The 13,094-nt window shown below is 41.9% G+C and overlaps 1 protein-coding gene across 2 annotated transcripts in view; it reads right to left on the reverse strand.

The window, feature by feature from the left end:
• LOC133475255 (zinc finger SWIM domain-containing protein 6) overlaps window positions 1–13,094 on the reverse strand; it is a 74,683-nt gene that overhangs the window by 19,320 nt on the left and 42,269 nt on the right. For both annotated transcript variants that reach the window (XM_061767836.1, XM_061767837.1), the window contains exons 2-5: window positions 8,823–9,179; window positions 6,170–6,318; window positions 3,170–3,320; window positions 480–659 (exon numbers count right to left, since the gene is read on the reverse strand). In XM_061767836.1, coding sequence (XP_061623820.1) covers window positions 480–659; window positions 3,170–3,320; window positions 6,170–6,318; window positions 8,823–9,179 — 837 coding nt within the window. The remainder of the gene's footprint in view (window positions 1–479; window positions 660–3,169; window positions 3,321–6,169; window positions 6,319–8,822; window positions 9,180–13,094) is intronic.

A 13,094-nucleotide genomic window follows, 5' to 3' on the forward strand; every position in this document is an offset into this window, starting at 1 on the left:
CTATCCCAGCTATCATCGGGCAGGAGGCGGGGTACACCCTGAACTGGTTGCCAGCCAATCGCAGGGCACATATAAACGAACGACATTCGCACTCGCATTCACACCTACGGGCAATTTAGAGTCCCCAATTAATGCATGTTTTTGGGATGTGGGAGGAAACCGGAGTGCCCGGAGAAAACCCACGCAGGCACGGGGAGAACATGCAAACTCCACACAGGCGGGAGACGCTCTAACCAGTCGTCCACCGTGCCGCCATATATATATATATATATATATATATACACACACACACACACACACACACACACACACACACCCGACCCTTGTGAGGATAAGCGGCTATGAAAATGGATGGATGGATGGATGGATATGTATATATACACACAAACACACACACATAGTATATAAATATTTAAAAAAACTGAATTGTCATGATAAAATGTGATTGCCAGGTCAAATAAAAGGTATGCTTCACCGACCTTGGTTGCCGTGGGCACCCTGAGGCAGCGAGTGGGTGAGGTTGGGCAGCTCGTTGCCGTGGTTTCCATCCTCCCAGGGGCACACGTCCACGCTGTTCCACCGGCGTAGCTGCCGCAGCCACGACGACTTCTGCTCTGCCTTGCAGTGCGGGTTCAGTACGATGCACATCCACAGGGCGCCTGGTGGACACCAAAACATGGAGCCTTTAGCCTAGGGGTGTCCAACCCTTTGTGCTCAGGCGCCACATTTAATCTTTAAATCAAACAGGTGGACCAGGTCAGGCAAGTAAAATATGTAAAATAGTTTATTTTAATAACAATTGATGCTCATTTTTAAATTGTAAGATTTAAAATGTATTTACTTAATGAATTTACCAATTATTTAATAAAATATAAAAGTTAAATGCAAGTGTAAAATTGTTTCTTATTATCATTATTTTTTTATGAAATAAAAAAAATAGTAAGTTATCTATTAAATAACTTAAGTTATTTATTAAATAAATTAAATTAAGGAAAACAATTTTTTAAAATGAAACTAATACAATAAATATTACAGATCTCTTGATAATGTAAAGGCATGGTGATCTGTATTAAAGAACAACGTGGGCCACACTTTGGAGTCATCTGAAACCACTGTCCTCCAAAATGTTACCTTTGAACAATGAGATCCCTCTGATGCTGTGGTAGCTCTCAGCAGGACCATAGATGTAAGATGTGACTACAAAAATGTCCGGAAAAGGCCTACTAGAACATGTGAACTTTATTTGGGAATAATCAGATGCACTTGAAATGGAGGCAGGTGTGTGCTGACTCCAATTTAACATGAGTTTGAATGTGATTGATTCTAAACACAGCTAGCTATCCCAAGTTATCAGCGGGTGTGTACACTTGTGCAACTACATTACCTCAGTTGTTTGTATTTTACGTCCTCTCTCTAAAAGATCTCAGTTTTTTCCAATTGTTTTGTAAAGGTTATAGGTCACATTAATGGTGCAAAAAGTTTGGCAATGATTAATGTGGCTCATTTGAACAGGGGAGTTTAGACTTTTTATATCCACTGTATATCTCGAAGCTGTCTTTCAAAGAAGCGCAGCACTCCGAGCGTCCTCCCTATTTTCCTCTCAGAGCACATTTTGTACCCCACATAAAAAAGTATGTGAAATAACTTCACTGGTCCCGAGGCAACGCAAAATGCGCACACATCATTTCGGAGCAAATTGGAACAAACAGAATATGAAAAGTGGTTCAGTCTCATGGGATGCAAGCACATTTGGGGATTTTACTCTGAAGACTGTGTTGCACTCCCCATTGCGCGTGTGGATAGAAGTTGAGGGGTGGGTTTGGGAGAAAGGGCGAACACAAGGACGGGATGAGAAGAGGAAAAAAAAAAGTGAACAAAAAAAAGGAATGCAGAAAAAAGGAATGCAGAAAAGGAGGAGATGATGCGGACAAGAAGGCTCGGCTTTCAGTCTGGAGGAAGACGAGGAGCCGCAGCCTGAAAAGGAAGCGAAGACAAAAGAGTGGGGATGGAGAGAGGGAGAGAAAAGAGGCGAGCGGGGCGGCATTGAGCGCACATCACGGGGAGCGATAAGGACTCGAGAAGAAGGGTTTGAAGTGTCGACTTCAAAAAGAAGAGAGCCGTCCAATTCAGAGAATACGTGGTGCTGAAACAGATGAGATCATTGGGCTGTCCAAACAAAAAGTGCACAACGAGAGCAAAAAGCAGAAGAGACATCGTCGTCAACATCCACAGCGGCATCGGCAGGAGAGACAACAAAGGCTGGAGACAACATGGTGGCTGTCCTGTCGCTTTTTGTTGTTTTGAGCGTCTGTCACAAGACTACACGGCGTCAAACTCAAAGAATGCTCAGCTGAATACATGCAGGGTGTCCATGGAACCTGCTCTCAATTGGGATTTAGTGGGTTTTTTTTGTACCAAAAAAATGCCCGTCTGCCACACTGTTGGAGTGTGTTGCAGCCATGTTAGTGGAGTTTGTTACAGAATGTCGGCCATGTTTGTTGAGTGCTTTGCAGCCATGTTAGAGGAGAGAATGTTTGACAATGGAGGAGTGTGTTGCAACAAACCGGCTATGTTTGTGGAGCATGCATCTTGGCCCTATTTGAGGAGTGTTATCTGGCCAATATTCACATTGTAGATCAGGGGTGTCAAACCCATTTTTGTCACGGGCCACATCGTAGTTATGACTTCCCTCGGGGGGGGGGGGGGGCTACGACTGTGAACCCATATAAATGAAAGATTACCTCATATTCTGTAATTACATACACAACACATTGATGAATAACCAGTTTCGAAATCAGAAGCCTATAAAAACATGCTTTTCAACTATTACATTTCTTTTCAAAGTGGGATTGGTAACAAAAAAATGCTTGCAAATATCTCAATGATATTACACCAGAACACAATGAGCAATTTTGATTTGCTTTCGCGGCACACATAAAATGTGGGGGGCTGGATCTGGCCCCGGGGGCCACCAGTTTGACACCTGTGCTCTAGATTGTGTGCGCCTGTGTGTGTGTTTTTGTGGGCTGTCAAAAACAAAGAATACACATACAAACACATCTGTGTGTGTCTTTCAGGTGATGTCTGGTTCCGATCACCCACCTTGAATCATTGCGTGTCAGTGTGTGCTGCGTGTGTGCGCGGACGCTGGTGTGTGTGCGTGCCGTACCCAGTTCGTCCCAGAGCTGTCTGTACTTGTCTGTCATGGTGGTGCCTTGCTGTCTCCACAGCGCCAACCGGGGGTCGGCCATGAACTGCTCTGTGATCAGTGTTAACATCCTCGCTCCGTTGGAGTCACGCATCTTCAGCATCTCTCGCACCTACAGGGGCCAATAGGTAGGACTGTCAGTACACAAACACGCATACATACATACATACACGCATACACACAATGTGGATGTAATAACAAACACTACATTGTAAGCAGCTTACAAAAAGGTCACTTCATGGTCACGTGACGGCACTCTGTGGACTGTTGGCCTCCGCCAAGGCCTAATAATTTGGACCTGAGGCTGACTAAATAAAATAAACTGACTAAATAAAACGTAAATCCTTTTTTTCTGGATGATACAGCTGAATGATATGGATACTTCTTGGCTTAAAAATTTGAAAATCGGTTACATAGTTTCTGCATAATCACGATCACCAACTACCTAACTTCAATAAAACACAACCTCTACTTCCACCCAAACAGAGAGGTTTTTAATACACTTCTTTGATGCCTTGGGTTTTCCAATGCTTTTTGATCTAGTCACATTGATTGCTAATTGTAGCATTTTATTTTCATGGTCACATGCCAAGAAATAGAGACAAGCTTGTTGGCCTTTAGTCCTCTCAAATGTTGCATGGAGTACTTTGTGCATCCTTGCACTGATGTTGACTTGCGGGGATTGATCGCCATTCAAGGTGCTTTCGAGCCTGGAGCATGTTGTGAAGTCGCGCATTCATCCGAACCAGAGGTCGCGTAGAATCCGCTCGACACATTGCACTTAAACCTGGGACACACTTTGGTTGTTATGGACGAAAGCTGACGCACAATTCCACTCTTTTAGTTTCAAATGTCAGTATAAAGGAGAACCAGTGTCATATATTTAGGTGCTGCCTCTCACCTGTGTGTGTAATATGTTTCAAATTCTACTGTGCACATAAACAAATGCGCGTGTACTGTATGTGTGCGTGTGTTTGTGTGTGGAACACCATTTAAAGCGCATGGAGCCGAGCAGCCTGGATGGTAATGGCATTGCTCTGCTGACTTCACACAGTGCACACAACGCATCAACGCTAACCTCACCTTTGCTACTGTACCACGGCAGAGTGCGCCACACCACATGCGCTCCGGTACAAGAACTGTATCAAGGTATCAGAAAAACAATGCTAACTTTTGACTAATCCTATCAGACAGACATTAACTTAACAATCTGCTCATTACAGTGGCCTCAGCTCAGCGAGCATCACAGTAACTCTGCATGTGTTTTGCCTTTTCTTAGGCATCTTGCGCCATATGCAGTGAACCCCCGTTTATCACGGGGGATACATTCCAGATCCACCAGCAATAGGTAATACGTCAGGGTTCAGAGAGACTATATTAAAAAAGAAACTTTAAAAAATTGTTTTTACACCTCCCACACGCTTTAAACATATTAAAACTTAATAAAAACACTTTTTAATCATATTGTAAACATATATTTGAAAGCAAAAAATAATTTGCCAGTGTAAAATGTATAGAAAATATTTTATGCATTATAGTGTATGTGCATGTGCCTTTAAGAGGCGGGGCCTGGTGGGGTGACTGACACGTGGCATTGGCAAGTCTGATTGTAAGTATCTGGGTGTGAGCTGTGGCTGACAGCAGTGTGCTCATTGTTTTTGTGTTTTACTGTTCTCCCGGTATTCAATAAACAGCTGATTAGTGTATTGCAACTGTGGCTCTCCGTTTCTTACATGCCAGGGCATTACAGCAAGAAAATGTATTGTAAAAACCCATTAAGAAAAATGGCTTCAAAAAATAACCAGCCTTAAATAATGTGTGAACAACAAGTATATACACCAACTGCTAATGCTAGCATCCAGGGCTACCAGCTAACTAGCAAGCCGCCGATTGGCTGTTTATTTAGCAAAACGTGATGGTCAAAATATGAGAAACAGTTCTCAAGATGATGCCAAGACTACAACTGAAATAATAAATTGTAGTAGTCACCTCTCTCAACTGAGCATTATTAGGGTTTAATAGCATATATTGTATAGAGTATATTTATTGAATATATTTTATATGCTATCAATTTACTGCTTCTGCATTTCTTCATAAATGCAATCTGCATTTCATTGCCCTGTGCTTGTGACGTGTAATGAAAATAATGTTGAGCTTTCTCTCGCTGGGTGCGCCATCCACTTATGAGAAATAAATGCCTTTCCAATCATACTCCTCCCTTTGACTGTAATTATCTTAGTTCATACAGGGACACCCCGTCTGAACTACTGTGTACTGCGACCAAAACAGCAGCATCTACAGAAGCACGTAAAGCCTCTCAGATTGATAAAAGCATGGAGTCGACTTCCTGTCATGCTGTAACCGAGTTTCATGCACATTTTTGATACGTATCTCCATAGCAGTGTCCTTTTTATTTTGTTTCTCTAAACTCTATTTTCACTTGACATACATTGTTTTATTGTTGTAATATTATTGCAAAAATACCTCCCTCCATCTACAGTTGAGTCAGTTAAACACCCTAGGCCATATGATATCTTTGGAAAGGCACAATGTTAGTTGGAGCTCTTGTATTGGATGTTATTTGTTTGCGGTGGTGTACCTAATGTTGTGGCCCACAACTGAGTATCTACATATTGTATATATCGCTCACTAGCTCCTTCCAGCAATTAGCCGCAAGCTAAGAGGCATCACAGCTCTTCTAATGCATGTGCCAATGTGCGTCGGCGATTATTTGGAGAACAAAGGTCGCATCTCAGGGGGGAGCTGAGGAGCATATAAGTGCACTAGAGAGGGAAAATATTAACCAGATGCAGCGTAGAGACTACATTTGTCTTGTGGTAGTGAAAAGGAAAACCAGAGGGCGGAATAATGCACAGGCCCACCAGTCGGGGACTGAATGTGCCGTTGTGTACGTGTGGTTACGATGTGAATGTTGAAGGAACAACGCCGGCAGGTGTTGACCTTGCTGAAGAGCAGGTTGAGCTGTTTGCCCGAGCCATGGTATCCTCCCTGGGACAGGAAGAGCTTGACTTGCTCCTGAACTTGTTCCTCGTCCAGATGCCAGCAGTTCTCATCATCCACGCTGGCCCCCGCTGTGGGGTCTGGTGCCCCTGTACACACACACAAATTCTGTACATGAAGTTCTCTTAAGTACGTGATACAAAACTGTAAATAATCTTAAAACATGAGGAATTCTTGTTTTTGTTCTGTTTTGTAGTTGTTTCAAGTGATTTGTGAAGAGAGTCCAACATGTAAGCACGCTCTCGTTTGACCAGCTCGACGTATTTCCATTTTTGTCTTATCAAAAGCATCCGAAAAAGTCCTGAATACCATTTTAAGTGGAACAATGTATGAAAAATGTGTTATTTCAAGAATGACATTTCTCACTTAAGTCATAATTAATTGTCATGACTGACTGTCTAGATTTATCCCAAGATCACTACATCGCTGAAACCGGAAATTGTCTTCCGGTTTCTTTGTGAATAAAACTCAATTTTTTAAAATTGATTTAAAAAAAAATAATTCCATTATTTATTTTCGAGCTATATTTTATCTTTTATTATAGTTTATTATAATTTTTACATCCTATTATAGTGGACGCACTAATGTTAAGGTATATGTATATTTAATTAAATTTGATATTTTTTTTGTTGATTGAAACACGACTACTTTTGTTATTTTCTTTTTTACAGCGCATGTAATAATATATAAACTTACCTAAATATTAAATAAACCTTTATAAAAGAAATGTTCACAACAAGGGAAATAAGTGCATTTATGGCCTAAATACAGACTATTGTACACAAATTGGGAAGAAAACTGGTATACAATGTAGAACGGAAGCAAACAACTGAACAGTCCAAGAGACTTACTCCTCATTTACACCTCCCTGCAATCATCGACATCCCCTTCATCACTCCCCCTCAAGAGGTAAATAAGGGCTCTATATAGTGTTGATTAGAGGCACCCAATCTCCCCTTTACTGTCTGCATCCCATGAATGAGGACAGCATCGATCCTACCCCAATTTGCCTTCACTCCTGAGTCGATACACACACACACACAGGTAAAGGCTTGATGACAAACTATGCACGAAGGACTGCATGGGTAAATACTGTACATGCATGGCCTACTACACACGAGGGATGGGAATTACAGAGTAGCTCTCAACACACAATGATGCAAAAATATGAGAATACAGGGGACGACGAAAGAAAGCAAGTCACGATACATTCTGATAATTGTATAATTCAGGAAGGTGAAACTCATACATAATCATTTTCATTCAAAATATATCATCCATGGAAATAAATATATCACAGCGTAGCTCCCAATATGATATCGACGCAATATTTTTCCTAAGCCAAACTAATTATCACGATAAAGTGACTGCATGATAATCCAACAATGATATAGCTCGAGATTTGTGGAGCTAAAAAAGGAAAAACTCATTACAAGGAGATTTCAATGCAAATCTATCAATCATCATGTAGCTTCTGATACGATATCAATGCGTTATTTTGCCCATGATAACCTTAGTATAATGATACGGCAAATGTGTCGTCATAAACGTCAATATCTGTGTAAAGACTTTTTTTGCAAATCTATTCATCCAAATATCATATATAGTATTACAGTGTAGCTCCCAATACACCATCAACCCAATATTTTGCCCACGCTAGCCGAAATATCACGTTACACCGACTGTACAATAACTACAAGAAAATCAATGATGATAAATGTTGATATTTTTGTAACTAAGGATGTGAAACCTGATATCTATCATCCATCACAGACAGATCAATAACATCATATATGACAGAGTAGCGTCCGATAAAATGTGATTACTTGCATACAAGTGTCATCACAAAGCAGCTATGTATGATAAACATTCAATAATCCATCCATCAAAGATTGACATGTAGATGGCCAGATAGCGGTCATCCAAACAGTGTAGTTCCTGATACATTATCAACACGGTATTTTTCCTACGATAGGCTTACTATCACAATACTGTACTGTAATTGCACAATTACCAATACAAGAAAACCAGCGATGCATGTTTATACCTGCTTGTAACTCATCTTCACTCAAAATCTATCCATCAATCCCTCAGTCTATTTTTCAATCCCTCTATTACCATTGACAGCTAACTAGGAACTTTGTATAGCGTAACGCAGTAGCTCCTGCTACAATATCACTGAGCTACTGTATTTTGCCCACGATTACAAGAATATTGCGATACCCAGAATGATAAGCAACACACTGCACATCTGTCACATATGGGGGGGGGGGGTATCGCATATGATACATATTGATATCTGTTTGACTAAGGAAGAAAAAATTCAATACAATCACAAAATGTACATTCAAAATTCTTTTGGGGCTTTAGTAACTGGTTGTTTTCTCTGAGTTTGTATTTCTTACGTTTCACACTTAATTCAAGGAAGTACAGTACTAACCCGTAGAGTACTCAAACAGAGTGGATTTGCATTTTGAGCGTTCATATACAGTATTTAACCATATCGACAATTGGCTGAAGTGTATTGATGATTTCTCGTCATGATAATTTAACATCAATATTTCGCCCCAACCGCGATCCCACACATGCTCACCGTGGACCTGGTTGATCTCGGAGTTCTGCGACAGGATTTCGTCGGCCAGTTTCTGCGCGGTGGGCAACACCTCGGTGTGGTGGACTGAAATGAGATACTGGACGAACTTCTGCAGCTGGTCGCGGCTCATCTGGAACAAGGTTTCCGAGATGGGCAGGTGCAGTTTGACCTGCTCGGGCTTGCGTACCCGATAAAGCGACAGCGCCACCACGTGTGCGCAGTAGAAGATGTCTTTGTTGCCGCAAGTGCATGTGACCGCCGTGATCTTACAACGATCGAAGCTGACGCTGACGCTGCAAACGAGTTCCGGGGACGAGGGTGTGGCAGGGTCCGTCACTGTGCCACTCAGGTGGAAACCTGGGGAGGACAAAGACAAAAACTGAAGAGGACAAAAACTGGGCATAATGTTGGCTTAAACATTTTTTTAATCCAGTACAGTACATTTCTTAAATACAGTTCAGCTGCATTTAACTTTTAAGTACCGTAGATCTACATTTCACCTTGAACTGTATGTTTTGAACATTTAGGTAAAATTATGTTATTGCTTTTAAGAACATTTCAGTCTGTACTCATTTACCGTATTTTGACGACCATAAGGTGCACTTAAAAGTCTTTTTTTTTTTTTTTTTTTTAAGCATTTCCTGCTGACACGCTTCTTACACAGAGGAAAAGCGGACGTGGCTGAGGACAGGGGAAGGGTGCGTGAAGTAGGACTCTAAAGCCACTCCCCCAGTAGGTATATAGCGGCGGGGTGTTTGTTTTTTTAATTTCTTCTTCTTATTATTTTTTTTTACCGCTTGACTGAGTGGGAGCATTTCCGGGGTGTGCATTTTGCAAAACAACATAGGTTTGGCTAAGGACCCCCGAAAATGTCACCTGCGAAGAGACATGCTTACGAAGCACAGTTTAAACTGCAAGCTATCAGTTACGTGGAGGAACATGGGAATCGAGCAGCCGCGAGAGAATTCAAGATCAACGAATCCATGGTTCGCAAGCGGAGGAAGCAGGAAAACGAGCTTCGCCAAGTCAAGAAGACAAAGCTGAGTTTCCGTGGGGAAAAAAAAGAAAAACAAAACGCAGAAACAAGGCGAGGAGGCCCGAGTTGGAAGACCAACTCGAGCAATGGATTAATGAGCAAAGAACAGCCGGGAGAAGCGTCTCAAGTCACCATTCGACTGAGTGCAATAACTTGGGGCTTGCCTTCATTCCAGGAGGCTTGACGAACCGCTGGACATCCGTGCAAACAGGGCGTTCAAAGTGATGTTGTGAGCGGCGTTGGAGCCCTGGATGACAGATGGCGAACATCATTACTAAGACAGGGAGGCAACGCCGGGCGAGTTACGCCACAATTTGTGAATGGATTGTGGATGCCTGGGCTAAGTTATCTGCTTTGACTGTTGTCTGAGCTTTCGTGAAAGCCGGCATTATTGCTGAACAGCCCCCCGGCAACGAGACTGACTCTGACAATGACGAGTGGGAATCCGCCGTGTTTGTTGGAGAACTTGCCCAGCTGTTCATTTTCAGATACAGAACATGAGGACTTTGATGGATTTGTGCATGAGGATTAATACTTCAATAAAGTACAACCGAACTCAGTTTTGCTCCCGCTGCCTTTTTAAAAACATTGTTTTAGCGTGCATGCATGCTACCGTATGTTTTAACCTAGCGTATGTTTTACCATGCCTGCGCCCAATAATACGGTGCGCCTTATGTATGTGTTAAATACAGAAATAGACCCCATAACTGAGACTGCGCCTTTTAATACGGTGCGCCTTATGGTCGTGAAAATACAGTACTTTCACTTAAGGAGTTGAATAAGTAGAGTGCGAGTACTTTTGCCACCTCAGGTAAATTATAGATGAAAAAAACATAACTTGAGATTACTTCACAGTATGACCGATTTATTTCAAGAAGGTTGGAAATAACCAGTGGGCTTGGCTCCCACACTTTATTCCTTCGTTTACTTGTTTAGGAATTAAGCAATTCACGTCTTTTTAGTAATTAGGTTTCGTCGAAACAAGATCAAGAAACGGGAGATGGGTTAACTTGTTGGTTTTTTTCATCACAAAGAGAATGGAAGAAGAAGACAAAGTTGTGACATCATCAGGTAAACGTCAACTCATTGAATGTGCCCTTTCACCAAATGAAATAACACAATGAAAGCGGCAAGGATTGAGGCCTCCAATAAAATATTGTTAAGAGTGTCCCCAGGTTCTCACACAGTGATGTAATGCTCAGGAATCAAGTTTCAACATAATTTTAATACAAAGTTGTGAAGGGTATCAGCTGATTTGTACCTGTACCCTAGCACTTCCAACTGCTCTTCATCATGCTACAGCATGGTACGCCTCTCGGGCCCCAGGAGGGATGAAAGTGATGGACTTGGGCAAGCGACAGTTGCAAACCAACAAACACTTGCACACTTGCCACAAAGTCAAGTCAAAAGTAATAAAAAAGACATGGACTCAAAATGCCAAGTGTAAATCTGGTTGTATCTCGGCTTCAATTGTACGAGATCACAAACACAACACGCATACCGACAAGGGGGACAAATTTGAGCATTTTCTGCCTCTTGAGATCAAAGTCAGAAAAAACCTGACGATTGTATGGCTCGAAAAAAAAAAAAGATTCCGGCTGATTATCCTGTGGATTGGCGGGTGTTGAGAGTGATTTTTCCGCTCCGATCTGCTCAGAAAAAATGTCGTGGCCGAAAATCATAAATATTAAACCTGTTCAATATTTAATATTAATGGCACATCCTTATGTATGTGGTCAAGACCGACTACGGCTCGGGCCATGGACTTCATGATTGTGACGTGAAACTGAACGATAGCCAACCAGGAAGCTCGCACTGCAGCTGGACACAAATAGAGTAGCAACTGGTTGTGTTGAGTGTTTGCATAATGTGTCCCTCTAGTCTTTTACCATCTATTTATTTTTCTACTATTACTCTTTGTTCATCATTGTATTTTTTGGCAGTCTGAATGCCTTCTGGCACTATGCTGCCTCTCACAGGTCAGTCTTGGTACTACACCAGTTATCTGCTTTGGGTGAGGAGACTCTTAATTATTTGTGAAGATATCGTCATGTGTGGTATACTGCGTTTGTAATCTCAGGTTCACCACACACACTACAAGAATAAGCACACACTTGCCAAATGTTTTCAGCGTCATGCATGGAGTCGCTCACGTTTAAAAAAGTCGTTTAAGTACCCCGCTTAAGTGAGACATCTCAGCGAGTTCACATCTGCAATGCATGCGAACGACAATGAGGATGTGAGCAGCATGTGGGGATGTTCCAGAATGAATTATACACTCCCTCTTTCCTCCTCACCCTCCCACAGCTTTGAATGTAATGTTTGATCTTATCCCTGACTGCGCTATCTGGAGGCGCGGCCGCTTTTTATTATGCCAGGATGAATATGAATGAGCAAGGCGGAGTCACACCCGCACACACACAAGATGAGCATATGAAACAGACAGACACACACACACACACATGCCCGGTCACAGCGTGAGCTCATGCATTTATTAATAATGGGAGTGGTTAAGGAGGGATATGAATGCATTTATGCGCTCAGGAGAGATGCGCGAAGTACACGGCGAAGACGTACATCACCTAAACATGTTTATCAAAGGACTGAGCGCACGCAACGCTGTTCTATCAAGCATGTATTAGAGCAGATATCAAAGCGGCTCTCCAGTGATGTGAGAGGCGAGGGAGGAGTTGAATATTTCATTGCAAGCAGATGGAAATGAGATGCATGCGTTGGCTAAATAAAAGGTCAGTTATCGAGGGTCTCACACACACAAATCTGCAGGTTGGACACTAAATAAAACAAGTCTTCCAAAGCACGTAAAACTTTGTAAGCACATCTGAGAACCAGCATACTTAAGTAGATTTTTCAGGCATCTTTCTTTTTCTGATGACTTTTTATTTTTACTTGCTATTTCAGGACAGATTTCTGTAGTTTCTACTCGTATTGTCAAAATAGGCTTGTTACTTTTTTCAACTTCCGGTGATGATGACACAACGTAAAAAGAGATGTAAAGTCTGATTAATTGATTGAGATCTTGGGGACTTAAACGGCGGCCAGAGGAACATGAACCGGGGGTGTATTAACGGCAATGCTGCAACAAATACGGACAATTAAGATAATACGCCTCATTTAGGAGAATTGTTGGGTGTTGTCGACTCCAAAAATGATTTGTGGAGAATGCATTGTTTTGTGCCATCCTGAAAACCACCAGCTTCTACGGTTCAAGCAATGCT

This window comes from Phyllopteryx taeniolatus, chromosome 3 (genome assembly GCF_024500385.1).
Source record: "Phyllopteryx taeniolatus isolate TA_2022b chromosome 3, UOR_Ptae_1.2, whole genome shotgun sequence".
Taxonomy (NCBI): domain Eukaryota; kingdom Metazoa; phylum Chordata; class Actinopteri; order Syngnathiformes; family Syngnathidae; genus Phyllopteryx; species Phyllopteryx taeniolatus.